The sequence below is a fragment of the Aethalodelphis obliquidens genome, unplaced genomic scaffold (assembly GCF_003676395.1).
Source record: "Aethalodelphis obliquidens isolate GAN/ISIS:26980383/991018 unplaced genomic scaffold, ASM367639v1 scaffold86, whole genome shotgun sequence".
NCBI classification, from domain to species: Eukaryota; Metazoa; Chordata; class Mammalia; order Artiodactyla; family Delphinidae; genus Aethalodelphis; species Aethalodelphis obliquidens.
In genome coordinates this window covers 1333061-1352006 of record NW_020838030.1, presented here as the reverse complement: position 1 = coordinate 1352006, position 18946 = coordinate 1333061, and the positions used below count along the sequence as shown (strand labels likewise).

The 18946-nt window shown below is 54.3% G+C and overlaps 1 protein-coding gene across 1 annotated transcript in view; it reads left to right on the top strand.

Annotated features, from left to right (window-relative positions):
- Window positions 1-3202: 3202 nt before the first annotated feature.
- GRIP2 (glutamate receptor interacting protein 2) overlaps window positions 3203-18946 on the top strand; it is a 64642-nt gene continuing 48898 nt past the window's right edge. The window contains exons 1-15 of the mRNA XM_027093852.1: window positions 3203-3437; window positions 3707-3842; window positions 4638-4783; window positions 5474-5560; window positions 6102-6177; window positions 7371-7516; window positions 8368-8515; window positions 8623-8792; window positions 10900-11025; window positions 11353-11502; window positions 14105-14291; window positions 14801-14946; window positions 15685-15765; window positions 17324-17390; window positions 17489-17634. Of these exons, the coding sequence (XP_026949653.1) occupies window positions 3203-3437; window positions 3707-3842; window positions 4638-4783; window positions 5474-5560; window positions 6102-6177; window positions 7371-7516; window positions 8368-8515; window positions 8623-8792; window positions 10900-11025; window positions 11353-11502; window positions 14105-14291; window positions 14801-14946; window positions 15685-15765; window positions 17324-17390; window positions 17489-17634 (2047 nt within the window). The remainder of the gene's footprint in view (window positions 3438-3706; window positions 3843-4637; window positions 4784-5473; window positions 5561-6101; window positions 6178-7370; window positions 7517-8367; window positions 8516-8622; window positions 8793-10899; window positions 11026-11352; window positions 11503-14104; window positions 14292-14800; window positions 14947-15684; window positions 15766-17323; window positions 17391-17488; window positions 17635-18946) is intronic.

The following is an 18946-nucleotide window of genomic DNA, read 5'->3' as shown; positions in this document are numbered from 1 at the left end:
CCTACCCTTTCCATCGAGCCAGCGATGCCTTCGGAGGTGGGGCCGACCCATCCAGATTGGCCGATCACTTGTCAGAGTGCAATCAGCAATGGGCCGCTGTGTGCAGTTGTGGTTGGACCCAGGGGCGACTGGGGGCCCCCTTCTCCTCAGTGGCACTTGGGCCGGCTGGCCCTGCTGCTGGCTTTCTGTCAAGCGGTTATTTTCTCTTCAGCCCAAGTTGAGCCTCCGGGCATTGGTTTTCCCAGTGGCCCCTCTCTGATGGTGAACGCTCCCTCCTGGAGTCCCGCAGAGCCAGGCATCAGTCACGCCCCCATCGACAGCCCTCCCCAGCCCCCGCTTCCCAAGGCCTTGTCCTGCTTAGGCGGGACCCTGACAAAGGCAGCCTGGCCAAGGACTGACTTCCTTGTTCCCTTTCTCAGAGCTCAGTGGCTCCCTGGGGCTCCAGAGAAACGGAGGTAATGAAGGCAAATTAGCAATGCTTTCAGGAGAAATAAAATAAAAAAGAAACCCATCCACCCGGGCTGCAGCTTGGGGGCCGGGGACCAGGTGTGCGGTCTGTGCTCAGCACGGTGTCTCTCCCTCCTGCTCCCCCGACTTGCCCAGCCTGAGTCGGCCGGATGGTCTGGCATTGCTGCGAAATGAATTTCCCTCTGAAGCGAGTTCTTACAGGACAGATTGACTGAAGGAAAAAGCTCATAATTGCCCATTGCTGGAAGGAGGAGACAGGAAAAACACTCGGATAAAAATATCTCTGTTTTTTGTGCACTTTTCCAGCTGAAAATTGGTGGGAAAGATGTTTTTGAAAAGCCTTCATCTATAAGCATATAATTACCAGGTCCCAGAACAAAAAATAGAGAGAGAGCGGGAGAGAGCAGGCATGTTCTCCGAGGGAGGAGGACTGGGGTCCGAACCCTCCTGGGGTTTTCTATAAATAAAATAATTCCCTCAAATTCTCATGCCTGGGCTGGTTGGAGCCAGCGATAGGGGGAGACACCCCCGTTTTACAGATAAAGAAATAGAGACTCAAGTCACACGGTTAACTAGCAATTCTGTCCTTGCCTTGGTTCTTGGTTTGAATGCTGCCTGTTTCCCCCTGACCTGAGGATGTTTGTGAGAGTGGGGCACTGTCCCCTCTGAACAAGCATCAGCAGACATTGTAGCATTCCTTATGGGTGCCTTTCTGAATGTGGCAGGGGTCTTAGATATCCAGAAGCCCCGTATCTGGCCATCAGCTATCCTGAGTGGCCTCCACCGCCGAGAGAGGTCAAGGCCACACCCTAAAATGCACGTGCGTTCTCTACAGAAGAGTCTCTCAAGTCCTCACTTATTGCCCACTGACTCTGCGCACAGTTGTATGAGTCTTGGTTTGCATCATCACACAGTCAGGCCTGTCTGACAGCTGAGCCCAAAGGCAGCAGACCCCCACATCTCAGCTGTGCCAAGTGTGCCATCGCAGCCCAGTTTGGCACCGTGTCATTCAGTGGATCAAAATTTGAATATTGGGATGAGGAAAGGGCAGAGAGGTAGTGTTGAAGACACACCACAGAGACACCGCAGGAAATGGGTGTTCTGCTTCAGCAGCCAACATCCCGCACCCTCTGCTTCAGAATCAGCGTTAACCCACCGCTGTTCCGCTCCATTCTTTGGGATTCTACGGCTCTGAATTTGGCAAACTTGATTCTCTGCTTTCTTGTCCGTAGGAGATAATCTTCCCCCTCCCCCACCTCCAGACTCCTAAACTTGGAGCCAGCAAGCTTATCTCTGGTCTTCCCAGGACAGCCCGGGGAGAGAAGGATTTTCCAGTGGCAGAGTCTAATTTGCATGGGATAAGACAGATTTTAATTCCAGAATTGCCCACATGAAATACCAGAGATGTTCACTGTCACACAGTTGATAGAACCCAGTCTTTTTAATTTTATTAGCTCAGAAACGTCTTGTTGAATCTAAATTAAGTGCAAATTAGGGAACCGTAATAGGAGGCTTTATACTTAATGGGGTGTTGCCTGAATCCGTGGCTGTGGATGTGAACACAGGGCCTAGGGGTGGGGGAGGTGAGCAAAGCTGCTGGGGGCCAATTCCCGGGGCCCTGGAAATGATTCGTTATTTCCCACCTTCTGGCAAAGCTAAGGGAACCTATCCCTGGTCCGGAGAAGCCATTTCTCAATGGTTAGAGCTGCAGGTGGTGAAGGTTCTCAGGCTTCCTTGGACCCAGGTTGAGCTACAGCCTTGACCCCAAGCTGAACCTGACCCCGACCCAGCCTGAGCCCCACCCCTGACTCTAAAGCAGTGATTCTCAGTGAGGGGCAGGGCGGGGTTGGGGGCGACAGTGTGGTGACTGGGGTGGGATGCTACTGTCATCTAGTGGTTAGAGGGCAGGGATGCTGCTAAACATCGTACAGCAATCCAGCAAAAAAGAAATGTCAGTAGTGCTGAGGTTGAGAAACGTGCTGTAGATTGTAGATTTCTGGTTCTGACTGAGCCCGGACTTTGGCCGGGCTGTGGCCTGATCTTGACCCAGGTTGACACCACCTCTGGCTGAACGCTAATCTGAGCCCCTCCCCACCTCGTGAAAAGGATGTGGCTGGGATGGGATAAGAGGCTTCTGCCCCCAACTGGGGCTGATTTCCTCCCTAGCCCCCTCTCTCCCCCTCCTCTGAAGAGTGAGGAGGGGGACAGTCCTGTGAGAGGCCTTGCTGTGGCCAGGGGGCTGGGGAGGGAGTGGCCTGCCCACAGCTGGTGAATGGGCGTGGGGGCAGAGCAGGGAGGGGGGCGGGGTGTAGGCTTGGGTGAGGCCTGAGACAGCAGCAGAAGCCTGGGGGGGTGTACAGTGCCTGGAGGGGCAGGGGTGGCCCGCTTGACGGTTTGCCAGTTGACCTTACCCATCTCAGTCCAGGGCTGAGAAGAGACTTGTAGAAGGAATGTGACAAAAAGAACCTGGTCAAGGGAGCCTGGAGCATGGGGCAGGGTGGGCAGAGGTGCCTGGGGTCTGGTCCTGGCTATTAGCAGAGGCTCTCGTGGCCAAGGGTTGTGTGACCGTGGGCACAAGTTGTCCCTCTCTGAGCCTCAGCTTCTTTCTGTATATGTGGAATGATAGTTGTGGAGATGGTTAATCACTGGACCGTCGTGCAGAGCCCAGTCTGGTGGGTGCTCCAAAGAGCGTTACTCAAGAGCACAGACAGAGTTGCCCTTGCGGGGAGAAGCCATGAGGCTCCCCCAGCGGAGACTCAGGTGGAGCTGGTGGCAGGAAGGAACCCCTCTAACAGGCCACATCCACGAAGCAGAAGATTCCCAAGGCAGGAGCGCTTTGCCTGATGGAAATGACAGCGGAACTCAGGGCCTTTCTTTCTCTCCTGCAGACGATGGGCCTTACTCCAAAGGAGGCAAGGACGCAGGAGGGGCTGATGTGGCTCTGGCGTGCCGCAGGCAGAGCATTCCAGGTAACCAGCCTCCTCTCCTTCCCCTTCTCTGTCCTGGAGCACAGAGAGCTCCAGGTGGGGGTCAGACAGCATTGTCTCTGCAGCTAAATCACTTTGTGACCTTAGACTAGTCACTTAACCTCTCTGATCCTCCTTTGTAAGGAGGATTTCACCCAGTGTCATGCAGCCAAGGGTACTGAGGGGACTTACCAAGTATTGGCCTCACTTGTCCTGGAGCTGGGGGCCTAGAATTGCCCCACGCTGCCCACTCACCCCCTATCTGTCAGCAGAGGAGTTCCGAGGGGTCACCATGGTGGAGCTGACGAAGAAGGAAGGCAGCACGCTGGGCCTGACCATCTCGGGTGGCACCGACAAGGATGGGAAGCCCAGGGTCTCCAACCTGAGGCCTGGGGGGCTCGCAGCCAGGTGAGAAGTGGGCTCAGTGGGGGCAGCAGGAAGGGGGCCAGGCGGCAGTGGAGGAGGGTACTAGGGCTTTCCGCAGAGCAATCAGACAGCTGTTTCCTGGAGCACCTAAGAGCTTGGTGTCTGTGGAGGGAAGGCCCCCAGTGGAGGCTGGGATTCTAGGCCCCGGCTGCTTCTTTCCCTTTGCACCAGAGCTGACTCAGCTCGGCCACAGCATCCCATGCTCGCCGCTCTTGGGCCCTCCAGGCCTTTGCATCCTGTTCATCCCCCCACACTGCCTCTGGGAAGCCCCCAGCACCCCAGGCTGAGGCAGGCGATCGGCTCTGCTGGCACAGCCCTGTGTGCCACTTCTGCACACACTGCCTGCACCTATTATTTTACCTCTGGGGTCCCTTGGACCATGAGTTCCATGAAACCTAGGAGTTAGCCTCTCTATCACTGCCCCTCTGGGCCCAGGAAGAGCATTAAGGAATAGCAAAGGGGGTGATGATCTGGCCACTCTGTGGGCTGTCTGGGGCCGGTTAGAGCTATGACTATGAGGGTGACACCTCAGCAGGAGGGAAAGCGGGCAGACCAGCATCAGGGGAAAAGCTGGCCTGGGTGTCGGGCAGGTCTAGGTTAGAATCCCCACTCTCCTAACTCACTCGCTGTCTGACCCTGGATATGTCTGACCTCTCTGAGCCTCAGCTTGCCCATCTGTAAAATGGGGATCCAGAGACCATAAGGATTCAGTGGGAGGGGGGACATGAAATGCCAGCACCTGTCACCACGCGTGTGCTCTGGCCTCCTTTCTCCCAGGAGTGACCTGCTGAATGTGGGCGACTACATTCGGTCAGTAAACGGGATCCACTTGACCAGGCTCCGCCACGATGAGATCATCACTCTGCTCAAGAATGTGGGAGAGCGTGTGGTGCTGGAGGTGGAGTATGAGCTGCCCCCGCCCGGTGGGTGCCCTTGGACCGGGAACTTTCTCCACTGCCTTGGTCATGGGTGGACAAAGCTGCCTCCTTGCCAGCACCTGGGTGGTGGGTGGGCATCATGCCAGCTGGGGTGGACTGGTCCTGGGGACTGGCCACAAACACCCATGCTGCACGTGGGGCCTTGCCTACAGCTGTAGTACGCTGTCACCAGGAGGTGGTAGGGACCTGCTTATAACCCCTTGTCATCCTGCATATTTAGTTTCCAGATGCTTCTCCTTTAGGAGGGAAGGTTTTAGGAATGTCACTGAATAAATTGTTCCCCGCCCTCCCATGCTGCACTGAGTACAGTGGCCTAGGGTTTAGCTTAGCTCTGAATTTTCAAAATTGGTCTGAAGTCTTGAAATTTGAGTAACTGTCTGGAATTCAGCTCTGGCCTAAGACTGTGAGCCATGGACTCAAGCCTGAGTTCTACTGTTATCTCTGTGGGAGCATGGGCTGGCCCTTTCCCCTCTCTAAGTGGTGGACTGAGTGGGTTTTAGGGAAGAGTGTGCCTCTAAGCTTCACTTGTCCTACCTGTAAAATGGAGCAAGGGGAATTTACCCTTCCTGTAATGTCTTTGACTGGTCACCCAACTCTCCTGGAATGAGCTTTGGGGACATCTGCCAGCTTGGTGATGCAACTGAAGGACTCAAGGAGTCCTCCATTTCTCCCCAGCCCCTGAGAACAACCCAGGGATCGTTTCAAAGACAGTGGATGTCTCCCTCTACAAGGAGGGCAATAGCTTTGGCTTTGTCCTCAGAGGTCAGTGTAAGAGTCACATTTGGGGTCAAGGGACGGGAAGGCTAATGCCAATTCTATGTATGTTCTATTTTGCTCTAATGAATTACATACATGTATAATCTTCCTTCTGACTTTTAAGAACCATTAAAATCAAGTATTAAACGGAAAAATTGGCCAAGCAACAAAGTGGCCAAGCAACCATTAAAATCAAGTATTAAATGGAAAAATTGGCCAAGCAACAAATGATTGGGGGCAGTGAGAGGGAAAAGTTGTAACAGAAAATGAAGTTTGGAGCTGCCTAGCAACGAGGGGAAAAAGGGAAATAGGATGAGGTCACAGGAAAGGAAGCAAGCTGTTTAATAGAGAGAGGACTTTGGTCCTATTCCCTACTTTTTGTCCGAACTCTGGGTGGGATTTGCAGTTGATATCTCATAGGAGGGACTATGAAAAGCAAGCACAGAGTCCTCAAGCAGATTTAATTAAGGAAGCCTGCTTAAGGTCTGGGTTGGGGCCTCCGGGCGCCAGGGAGGGAGTGGATAGATGACTGTCGAATTCTGTCCAGGAGGTGCTCATGAAGACGGGCACAAGTCCCGGCCGCTCGTCCTGACCTACGTGCGGCCCGGCGGCCCTGCCGACAGGTGAGCCTTAGCCGGGATGCAGCTTACAGCCTCACCCTGCACTGCCCTCCCCCAGCTCCCCTAGGAAGAAGGCAGAAGGGACATCATACACATTCTCCAGATGAGCAAACTGAGGTCCAGACAGGGGACACCCCTGCCCAGAGTCGCTCAGCAGATTATTGGTGGAGCCAGCACTAAACCCCAAATGAGAGCTTCCCCCAACCTTTCTTCCCCAAGGTCCTGCTATCTCGAGGCGGTGGGGGGGGGGGGGGGCGGGGGCAGGATGGGGATGGAGAGTGAGAGCTTTAGTGTCATATTACCCCTTCCCTGGGCTTCATTTTCCTGTCTGTGGAGTGGGTCCAATAGTGCAGCCCCTAAGAGCTGCTGTGAAGGAAGTGTGGGGCATGGTGACCAGCGTCACTGTGGTTCTCTGTGATGCAGCTTCCCCAGTCCTGGCTGCGCTGCCAGCCTGGCCCTGCCTGAGCCCCGCTCAGAAGCTCAGAAGCACCAGGAGGAGAGAGTGTGGAGTAGGAACACACCCAGCTTCCAACTCCTGACCCCATGACCTCCCAGCGGGAGATTCCTGGCCATTTTAAGAAATGCCTGGAAAGGCCTTGTCAGAAATCTAAACCTGACCTTGGGACGGGTCTGTGATGAGTTATTCATAGAACCTCCCAGAATAGCTTTGGCCACCTGTTTGGGCAGGCATTCCAGAGCTGGGATGTGACCCAAACCAAGGTGAACACCTCATGCCCCTCCCCTGGGGCCCAGTGGAATTCCTTCCCAGGCATGTTTCTCACCAGCCCAGAATCACTGCTGAGAACCAGGATGGGGACCTGGGCAGGGACCGCTGTGCTGGCAGCTCGAAGCCTCCAGACTGCCCGCCCCTGATGCTGAGTGGCCCGGCAGGGCTGGGACCCTGTCGGGGCCCTGGTGGTGACCTCGAAGGGTATCTCCAGCTCAGACGCTGGAGGGCTGAGCTGGGACTGAATTTATTAAGCGCCTCTGGGAGGGGTCGGAGCTGACCTGACCCCCGTCTTCAGTGCCCGCTTCAGTTATTCACCTGCTTCCACATAACCTCCCTGGTTCTTTCACCCACATGTGCATTCCTTCCCTCATCCGCTCTGTCCCTTTCTCCTTCTCCCGCACCCTGCCCTCCCTCTGTTCTCTGGCTCGCACTGGGTGAGGCTGACTGACCGGGCCCTTCCCCACAGGGAGGGCTCCTTGAAGGTGGGGGACAGGCTACTCAGCGTTGACGGGATACTGCTGCATGGGGCCAGCCACGCCACTGCTCTGGCCACCCTGCGGCAGTGCAGCCACGAGGCACTCTTCCAGGTGGAGTATGATGTGGCCATTCCAGGTGAGTTGGGGGCCTAAGGGCTAGGGTTGGAGCAGGAAGAGGCCCAGGGATAGAGGGAAGGGGATAGCAGGTATAGATCCTTACCACTGCAAAGGCTGTGTGACCTTGGCCCAGTCACAGCCTCTCTGAGCCTCTCTGGGTAGTAATACTCTGCCAGGTGTTGTTTGTTGCACTGGGGATCCACCTGAGAACAACACAGATGAGGTCTCCATTCGCATGGGATATTCTGGTGGAGAGAGACGGACAATAGATGGAATAAATCACATATAGAGTGTGTCAGATGATGATAAGGGTGTAAAAAAATCAGGGAGAGAGATGGGAAGGCTGCGTGATGCCCTCTAATCTGCAGCTGTCCAGGTGAGAGAAAGGTGATGGTGGCTGGGCCAGGGGCTGAGCTGGGGGATAGACGGGGTCAGATTCGGGAAGTACAATGAAGGTCCACTGGCCTGGTTTGCTGATGTTTGGACATGGGGGTGGGGGTGAGAGTAGGAGGAGCAGGGTTTTGTTTTCCAGCCACTGGGTGGGTGAATGGGATGCCGTTTTCTGAAAGGGGGAATGCTCGTAGTGAAACCCACAGTTCCGTGTATTCAGTCGGCTCTCGAATATATGCGAGCAAATTAGTATTGTCCAGCAAAGGCCTGGGCTCAGAGCCCCTGAGACCTGAATTCCTACCCCTCATCTGCTTCTGAGTGGCTGTGTGACCTTGGACGAGGTCTTTGCCTCCACGCACCTCAGTTTTCTTGTCTGTAAAGTGGGTGCAGTGATCCCTCCCTGGCAGTGAGGGTTAAGTCGAGATGGAGAAAGGTGCTCAATATTTGCATCTCAAACTCTTCTTTCCTTCCACTTACCAGACACAGTGGCCAACGCTTCAGGGCCCTTGATAGTGGAAATAACCAAGACACCAGGGTCCACCTTGGGGATCTCGCTCACCACCGGCTCCCACCGGAACAATCCAGTCATCACCATCGACCGCATCAAGCCGGCCAGTGTGGTGGACAGGTGGGCACCCACTGAGAGCTGCCACGGTGTGGGGGCTGCAGGGGGAGAGCTGCCCAGAGCTCTGTCCGGCTGGACCAGCCTCCCCCTTTGCTCCCTGACCTGGCCAGGAGTGGGGCCCTGCATGCCGGAGACCGCATCCTGTCCATCGATGGCACCAGCACTGAACACTGCTCGCTGCTTGAAGCCACCAAGCTCCTGGCTAGCGTGTCGGAGAAAGTGCGGCTGGAGATCCTACCTGCGCCCCAGAGTCGGCGGCCCCTGAAGCCCTCAGAGGCAGGTGGGTCCCCTTGGCAGACCTCAGAGCTCAAACCTGAAGGCTAATGGACCAAAGCCTTGGGCAGGCTAAAATTTACTGGAACAAATGTCCATTCCCACAGGGAAGCTCGAACTGTCAAGTGCAGCAGCTAAGGGTGGGGAGGTGGGGCGGATAAACAACTTGGGTGTTTGATTTGACAGCTTGCTGGCATGGTTGGCCCAAAAGCTAGTTCCATCACTGGTTATATTAATAGAAGTATAAGGGCTAGAACAAGGGAGGGGACAGTCTTCTGTGCCCTGTGCTACTCAGAGTTTGGACCCTGGACTCAGCCTCAGGGCCCTCGGCAGGTCCAGAGGAGGCAGCCAAGCAGTCACGGAGGGCCTAGAGCCACCCCTGTGAGGGGTCGGGGCTCCCAGCTTGGACCAGGGACCTAGGCACTGGGCAGTTCTAAGAGCAGAGGGAGCAGATGGTCTGGGGTCCCAGAGGGCAGAGCGGGGGCCTGGGGCAGGCTGGAGGGTGGTCAGAGGAAGGCAGCCTCCTGCTCAGGGCAGGCAAGTGCTTCCAGCAGCCTAACCCTTGGGTTTCGAGTTCACATCCCAGCTTCGTCCCTAACAGCTGGACAGGTGCTTTGCCTCTCTGAGCCTCAGCTGCCTCATCTGTAAGTAGGCGTCAGGACCCCGAGTGCACAGGCTTGGTCAAGGGGGTCAGGCTGTGAATTCCAGCCCTTGGGGCACAGTGGGGGAGGGGGGCGAGGATGGAGTCTGCCTGCCCCACCCTTTGCAACCCCAATCTTCCAGAAGAGAAAAATTCTGCAGATCAGATGTGTGAGGACCGGCATCTCTGGTCTCTGCCAGGGTCGGTAAGGACCCCGACAAGCCACAGCAGGGGCTGATGGAGGAGGCTTTGGGGCTTGAAGTCCCGTCCTCTGTTCCCCTACCCCCTGCTGTGGTGCCTGGGCTTCCCACGGGTCATGTGGGTTCACCCACATGACAAGTCTACAAGGTTGGTACAGAGGTGCTGAGGCGCCCAGTAGGGCAGGTCCTTCCAAGAGCACACAGCTGCTGACAGTGCCTCTGGCTCTCACTGAATAAGCCTCTGCTAAGCACCCAGCACTGCTGTAAGCACATCATACGTGCTAACTCATTCTGATCCTCCCAGCTTCCCTAGGGACTTGTCCCATTTTACAGATGTGACAATGAGGCACAGGGGGGCTAAGTGACTTATCCCAGTCCCACAGCTGGTCAGTGATGGAGCCAGGATTGGACCCGGCTGCTAGCCCCAGAGGTGGCTCAGCCCCCGGGTGGGGTTGGAGTCACCAAACAGGGAGGCAGGGTCAGTGGGCTGAGATCACCGGGAGACCTCACCCATCCCTCCAAGAACATGTTGCACCAGGCTGGACATCCCCCCACAAGTCCTGCAGCAGAAGGAAGAACCAGTACAGGGCCTGGGGCAGTGGGTAGGAGGGGGATGCTGGGGATGTGAGGGGGGCAGGATCTGGTAGAGGGTCTGCGGGGTCCCCTGGGAAGCAGATGCTTAGCTGGAGTAAAGAGTTCGCTGGGGTTGATGCCTGTGGAAGGTGGAGGGGAGGAAGCGGGAACAGCCTCAGACTGCGATGCAGGTCCGGGCAGGCCTGGGCCAACCCAACAGGGACCCAGGTGGCCCCCGAGAGCCCAGCGCGGGGCAGAAATGCCAGGCCCTGGTGCCCTGCGTGCCCAGCCCCCGGCCCAGGCTGCAGCACTGCGGCAGACTCCGAAGGTGCTGCAGCTGGTCATCGTCGGCAAACTGCACTCCTTGGAGCTGACCGGTCAGTTCTTGAGCTCCAAAGCCAGTCAGCCTGGTTCACATCCTGCTCCTCCAGCACCTCCCAGCTGTGGGCCTTGATCTGAGCCAGCTTTCCCTCTCCTGTCCCTGCCTCTCGGGCTGAGCCCTGAGCACAGTGCCCGGCACACGGTGGGCATCCAGGACGTGCCGGCAAAATCTCGAATGCCTGGCTTGGCTTGGGAAACTCTGCATCTTCTCTTCCTGCTCTCCTCCCCTCATTGTGCAGGCAGGAGCTCATCCTTCATGGGTGTGGTGATCCAGACCTGCTCAGCCCCCAACGTCTGTCTCTCCTCTTTCTCCGCCACAGTGAAGGTGCAGAGGAGCGAGCAGCCACATCGCTGGGACCCCTGCATGCCCTCCTGCCACAGCCCCCGGCCTGGCCACTGCAGGACACCCACCTGGGCCACCCCTGCCAGCCAGGACCAGAGCCGATGTAAAGTGCCCTCCCCGCTGTCACTCTCCCCTATTCCTAGGGAGGGGCTGGAGCCTGCTTTATAGGGAAGGAAGCCAAGACTCAGAGAAGTCAGGGGTCCTCACAGCATCACCTCACACATTAGTGATGAGATGGGCCCCTGTCTGGAAGCTGGGTTTCAACAGGTCTGTGAAAACCCTGCAAGCTTTGAGGCCCAGAGTGGGAGAGACTGGCTCGCAGAGGTCACACAGCGAGCACGGTGGAGGGGGGAAGGCATCCCTGTGTCTCCCTGAGGCAGGGTGAAGGGCTCTGCTGGGGCTCATTGTTCTGTGCTCTCATCTCCCCCAGCCTTGTCCTCATCTCCCTTTTCCTCACCGACCATGAACCACGCCTTTCCCTGCACCAATCCCAGCACCCTTCCTCGCGGATCCCAGCCCATGAGCCCCCGGACCACAATGGGATGGAGGAGGCAGCGAAGAAGAGAACACAAGAGCTCATGTAAGCCATGGTCTCTTCCCTCCCCTCTGGGCTGCCTCTGTGCCTGAGAGAGAGATTTGCCAAAGGGTATGGGGTATTTGGGGCAGGGCTGGGGGTGGGTGGGGGGCATCAAATAGCATGCGTGGTACACCAGGCTGCTGCGGATGGTTGGGCAGGTTGTGCACTGCACAAGGGCACACCTGAGGGGTGACAGTTACTTTGTACACTTTGTCTTGTATTTTTATTATGAAAAATTCCCAGCAGGTGGTGGCAAAGTGTCTTGAGGAAAGGATGCCTTTTCAGATTTGCACGAAGGTCTCACAGTAACTCCATTTCATTTTTCTCTCCTTCAGCCCTCTGATCCATTCCAGGGTGTGGTGTTACTTTGTCTTTACCACCTCTCTGACATTTGTTAATTTTCCCTAAGACAGAGACACACAGGCCTGAAACTAGCCATCCAGAATATAGTAATTTTTAGTTTTATTAGATATATATTTCTACTTAACTTTTGCTTATAAACATTTCTCTTTATTTATGATCACTATATATAGTTCCTTTTGAAATGAAGGTATTTAAGGTTTTTTTTTTTTTTTTTTTTTTTTGTGGTACGCGGGCCTCTCACTGTTGCGGCCTCTCCCGTTGCGGAGCACAGGCTCCGGACGCGCAGGCTCAGCAGCCATGGCTCACAGGCCCAGCCGCTCCGCGGCATGTGGGATCTTCCCGGACCGGGGCACAAACCCGTGTCCCCTGCATCGGCAGGCAGACTCTCAACCACTGCGCCACCAGCGAAGCCTGTATTTAAGTATTTTTAAAGATGAATAAATGTAAAGACAAATAGTGATGGATGATAATGCAGGAAACATGTGGAAGTAGCAAAAGTCACAAGAATGCCCAGAATTTTGAAATCTTTCCTGGGAAGAATCTTTCCTTTGTTGATGTTGAAAGTGTTCCCAGCCTCCTTCCATGTGAGTTGGGGAGGCCTCCAGAAAGAACGGAAGGTCAGACTGGGCCATTTAGGATTGAACCAGGTGAGGGAAAAGAGAAATATAAGTCATCTGGCACCTGAAAGGAGCGAAATATGGATATGAGCTTCCTGGCAGCCAAGGTGGAAAGGGAAACAGAATTCAGAGTCAGATGAGAGATACAATACCCCTTTACCAGCACCTTTGTCACCCACTGAAGCAGGGGGTGTGTAGGTGAAAAGATTCAGAAGTGTCGTTCACAGGCAGGAGCTTATGGAGCCTGGGAACTCTTGGGACCCCTTACCTGTCTCCTTCCTTGATGATAACAATTAATTAGTTAAATAAAATTTTTTGAACACCTCCAATGTTCCAGGTACAATCTTATCATTGAGGTGAAAAAATAATGAAATAATGAAAAAATCAATAGTGAAAAAAATAGTGAATATAAATATAATAACACAATATACCCAACAATAAAGTGTTACATGTATTGTAATGTATATATAATATATAAGAAAATAATATATAAAGACACAACAGTATAATTAATAGAAAGAAATATAATAAGTTTTATTTAATAATTGATATCCTTATCGATATCCTTATCCATATTAATAATACAAATGTATTTTATATATGGAATATAAAATATATTAAATAACATATCAAATAGTTAAACAGAGTTATCATATGACCCAGAAATTCCACTCTTAAGTAAATGCCCAAGAAAAATGAAAACATATGTCATGTTCACCCAAAAACATATTTACACATGTTTATACAGTGTTATTCATAATACCCAAAAGGTGGAAACAACCCAGATGTCCATCAATGGATGGATTTTAAAAATGTGCTATCATCATACAGTTAGATATTAGCCAGCTTCAAGAAGGAAGGGAGTTTGGATATGTGCTGCATGGATGAATCCTGAAAACATTATGCTAATTGAAAGAAACCAGACACAAAAGACCGTGTATAGTATGATTCCATTGATATGAAATGTCCTGAATAGGCAACTCTAAAGACATTGAAAGTAGATTAGTGGTTGCTTAGGGCTGGAAGAGATGGGAGGATTTGGGTGATTAACTAAAGGCAACAGGGTTTCTTTAAGGGATTGAAAATGTCCCAAAATTGAGTGAGAGGATGGCTGTACAACTTGAACGTACTAAGTATTCAATATACTAAAAACAGAGTGTTGAATTGTACACTCTGTGAGTGTATACTGTGGTAGCCAAATTGTATCTCAATAAAGCTGTTACCAAAAATGGCATAATATATACTATCGTATCTAACAGTAATATAATGTGATATTTGGTATATGATATAATAATAAAACAAATTGAAATATAACATCACACAACATGACATGACATAGTATCACCGACCCTCAGAGCCTCTGTTTTACAACACGGCAGTCCCAAGAGCTGTCTTCCTTAATCCTTGCCACAGCTCTGCCAGGTGGGACTCGTGATCTCATTGCTCAGGTGAGGAAACCAAGGCTTAGAATGGGCCTCGACTTTGCTCCGCCCCACCCCGGGCCAGTCAGGCCTCCCGCTCACTCACCTCTCTGACTTCAGGTGTCTGGGCCGAGGGAGGATGGGCTTTGGCAGGAAGGCGTCCCTGGGGCTGTGCCTTGAGCGCCGTGCCTGCCTGCCCCGCAGTGTCGCTGGCCTCCAGCACCGTGGGGCCAGGCGGCCAGATTGTGCACACAGAGACCACCGAGGTCGTGCTCTGCGGAGACCCCCTCAGCGGCTTCGGTCTCCAGCTGCAGGGAGGCATCTTCGCCACCGAGACCCTGTCCTCCCCACCCCTCGTGCGTTTTATTGAGCCTGACAGCCCGGCGGAGAGGTGAGCCTACTGCCCCCAACCCACTGGGCCTACCACTCTCCAATTCGGGGGTGGGGGGCTTACGGGCAGCCAGGGAAACCAAGTCATACACCAAGCCTGGCTGCACAGTTGTATCTCATCAACTATCACGTCAACCCCGTTACCAGCCCCATTTTGTAGATGAGGAATCTGAGGCTCAGAGAAGCTGATTTCACCTGCCTAGGGTCACACAACTCGAGTGACCCAGGACGTGAACCCCTGTGTGACTGAAGTCAGAGTCCTCTATATACATTTCCTAAGGCATGGCATCATCCGCATTGGACAGACAGAGAAACTGAGGCCCAGCAAGGTCACACTTTAGCCAGAGTCCTGTGGTAAATTGCCTGAGGATCTACAGCTGGCACAGGGTGGAGCTGAGCTTTCCACCCCCGCCCGGGAGGCGGGGCCCAGGTTTGGGCCTGGCCCTGCTCCTGCGCAATGTTCTTGTCTCCCAACGGGGCCTCTTCTCTCTGCCGGGCTGTCCGGTTCAGGTGTGGGCTGCTGCAGGTAGGGGACCGCATCCTGGCCATCAATGGCGTTGCCACCGAGGACGGGACGATGGAGGAAGCCAACCAGCTGCTGCGGGATGCGGCGCTGGCCCACAAGGTCGTGCTGGAGGTGGAGTTTGACGTTGCCGGTGAGTGGGTGCCCCGAGCTTCCTGCTCTCCTTCGGGACCCTGTGCTCCCTCCTCTCACTACCCTGCTCCCCGCAACCTCCCGCCCTGCCCTGATCCTTCTCCCCGCATTTGCAGTGTGTCCCCAGCACTAATGGTGGGAGAAAGGCACTCGCCGGGGTGGAAGGAATTGCACATGCCAGTGTGAGGGTTGATGAGGGTTTTTGCAGTGGAACAGGAGCTGGGGGGTGGGGTGGGATGAGGGTTTACGCAGAGAACCCCAAACAACTCGGTTAGAATTCTGGTTCTGTGATTTGGACACTGTGTGACTTTGGACAGGACCCTTCCTCCCCCACCCTTAGTTCCCCCCAGTGTAAAATAGGGAATGGAATCCTCTATCACAAGGGGTGTTGTTCAGACTAGACGAGATAAAGCGTGTGAAAGCACCAGCTGAGGCCCGGCCCATGAGAGGCGTCCAGTAAGTCATTGCTGGATCCGAACGGACTGAGCTGGGCCATGGGGCCCCCGGAGAGGCGGCAGCCGTAAGGTTTGGGTTCTAGTCCTGACTCTGCTCTGACCTGATGGGTGCTTGTCTCCGACAAGTCAGTGCACCATGTCTCAGTTTCCTCATCTGTGGGTGCAAGAAGCAGGATGGGGTTGTTTGGGGGTCCCTCCCCACTGGACCAGAATGGATGTGGGGCAGGGACTCCCTGAGGCCCTTCCCTTGAGTCTCACGTGGGTGTGTGTCTGTTTGCACCCAGAGTCCGTCATCCCGAGCAGCGGCACCTTCCACGTGAAGCTGCCCAAGAGGCGTGGCGTGGAGCTGGGCATCACCATCAGCTGTGAGTCCGCTCCCCGCACGCTCTCCGCCTGCCCCGAGAAAACGCCCAGCACCTGGCCGGGCGGGAAGGCTCTGGGTGGGAGGGAGGGCTGTCTGACGTGGCTTCCCTCCACCGCAGTGCCCGGTTGTGTGTCCTTAGGCAAGGCTTCTCAAGGCCTCGGTTTCCCATTCTGCACAAGGGGAATCTCCTGGCCTTTTTAGTCTCCGGGGGTAGTGAAGTGGTTTGTAAGGCGCCAGACATACAGGCCAGGTTTAGTTTTCTGTTTGCCTCTGTGTTCCCAGGGCCCAGAAAAGGCCTAGAACACAGTAGGTGCTTAATTCATGTTTGTCAAAGGAATGAAAGTGAGGGACTGCAGAATGGAAAGAGAAAGGTAGAATACATAAGCATGGGAACAGTCAGAGCCCTCCCCAGCCTGCATCTCACTCAGGAAAAGCCGAAGTCCTCTGATTTCATCTCCTGCCATCTCCTCGTCATGCCCCGGAGGGGTAACTGTCCAGAAGGGCTGCTGCCGCAGCTCCTTCCTGCCCTGGACCCTGCAGTCAGTGGTGGTGGGAGTTTAAGCAATCGAGGGGGAGAAGCTTCTTCCAGCCCAGGAACCACTGGGCAGGGCAACCAGGTGCAGTTGCCCAGGTTGTACAGGACACAAGGTGCCCATTCAAGGTACACTTACAGTTTTCTAACATTTTCTCAACAGACTAATTAGAAAGGGCACCTTTGTCTCATTTGCAAAGGTGCTGCATGGGCTAGAAGGACCGCCTTACACCTGGTCACTCATGGAAAAACCCATTAGCCCAAATGGATTCTTTCTGCAGGAAAACTCAGCCACCCATTGTCTTAGATCATGCTCCCTGGGAAACAGCTTTTCACGCTAGGAATTACCTGCAGGGACCTTATTGAGGAGGGCTCTCAGGGTCAACACCTGTGGGCGGAGGAGGCCTCAGGACCAGGCAAAGGGAGGAGCTGTGCTGCGATGTAGTCCCAGTAGAGGGCTCGGCCAATCCCACGGGGAGCTCTTTGCTGGGGAGGCCACGGGAGTTGTCCTGAGCCGAGGCTGGGAGCCTTGCCTTGGCACCACTACGTGAACCAGTCATTGGGTGCAGGCATTTTATTGGGTGAGGCTGCTCCCTCAGCCAAAAGCCATTCCCCAGCGGGATCCTGCTGTGAGCTGTGGCAGCCAGCATTCCCTGCAGCAGGGGAAGGAAGAACTCAATTGTTGAAGTCACCTAGTTCTGGGACCTGGCCCTGTGCCAGGTGCTGGGGACACAGACACCAGCTAGACACAGCCCCTCAGGGAGCTCCATTTGCTGGGAGATGGGCTGAGCGTGGGAGGTGTTGTCGCACTTTGTCTAGTTAATCTCTGATGTCCCCGTGAACTCTGTGGCCTCATCCCCATTTTACAGAGGGGAAATTGAGGCACAGAGAGAGGAGCTGATTTGCCCACAGTCAGCCAGCCAGGGAGCTGTGGGAGCAGGGCGCGTGGCTCCAAGTCTACGCCCAGCTCCTGGGCCCCCCAAGGCTGAAGTGACCAAAGGTGGGCTTCATGGCTCCTTCCCTCCAGCGGCCAGCAGGAAGCGAGGGGAGCCCCTGGTCATCTCCGACATCAAGAAAGGCAGCGTGGCGCACAGGTAGGGGAGCCCCTGGCAGGGCGGGGGGCTGGCCCACGAGGATGGGCTCGGGGCCTGCGTGTGCCAGGCTCCTTCCTGTCCTCACCCTGCTTCTGCAGGACGGGCACCCTTGAGCCGGGTGACAAGCTGCTGGCCATCGACAACATCCGCCTGGACAACTGCCCCATGGAGGACGCTGTACAAATCCTGCGCCAGTGTGAGGACCTGGTGAAGCTGAAGATCCGCAAGGATGAGGACAACTCCGGTGAGGGCCCTGACCGCTCCACCGCCAGCCCCCGACCCTGCCCGCGCAGACCAGACAGTGCCCAGCTGGCAGTCCGGGGCTCCCTGCGGCCAAGGAGGGAGCGTGGTGGGTGCCACCCAGGGGCTGCTGGTGGAGACCCCTTGAATGAGGATGCAGTGGGGTGGATGGCAGATTCCTCCCTACCCCCGGGTCTGGGCTTCTCCAAGGGCCCTTGCGAGGTTGGCTGGAGTTTGATGGCAGCTTGGATCCAACAAGCCCTGCGCAAAGCCACTGTGGGCAAATGATTGGATGGGATGGTGAATGGGTGGGGGTGGGAGATGTACCGCTCCATGGGTGGCTGTGAGTAAGCCGAGGCTGCAAACTCAGACACATCTGAGGCTGGACAGCTGACAGGAGTGAGTGAATTGGGCTGAAGGTAAGAAAAACAATACAGTTTGGGTAGACAGAAGGAAGGGGAGAGAATCTCTTGTTCAGACGGGCAGCTGCTGCCAGCTCCTACCCTGGGAAAGAGGATCACTTGTGGGCAGCTTTCAAATTTTTTTAAGAAAAACTGGAAATCTGGGGTTTTCTTACCGTCGATATTATCATCACCACCATATCCTTGTTATTTTGTGTGGTGTGTGAAATCTTTATTATTAAATGCTGCTTCCACATTTCTGTCCTTTTTAGAATAGCTGTTTGAGTGGAAGGAGACATTTCTGGAAGCAGAAGATGGCCTCAGTTGGTGCTATCTGAAGTCCTGGCATGGGGGAATGGATGTGTTAATGCGGGAGGAATGGGTGAATTAATGACTGATGGAATGTTTGAACTAATGGCTGAGGAAATAGGTGTATTAATGGCATGAAAGAATGGGTGTATTAGTGGCAAAAGGAATGGATGATATAATGGCTGAGGGAAAGGGTGGAGTAAGGGCATGAGGGAATGGCTGAATTAATGGCTGAGAGAATGGGTGAATTAATGGCTGAGGTAATGGGTGAATTAATGGCACAGGGAATAGCTGTATTAATGCATGGAGGAATAGGTGTATGAGTGGCTGAGGGAATGTGTGTATTAGTGGCTGAGAGAGTACATGAATTAGGCTGATGGAAAGGGTGTATTAATGGCATCAGGGAATGGTTGAACTAATGGTAGAAAAAATGGGTGCATTAATGGTTGAGGGAATGGGTAAATTAATGGCAGGAGGCAACGGGTGTATTAATGGCTGAGACAATGGGTGTATTAATGGCTGAAGGAATGGATGAAATAATGGCTGAGAAGAGTGGTGTATTAATGGAGAGGGAATGGGTGAATTAATGGCTTAGGGAATGGGTGT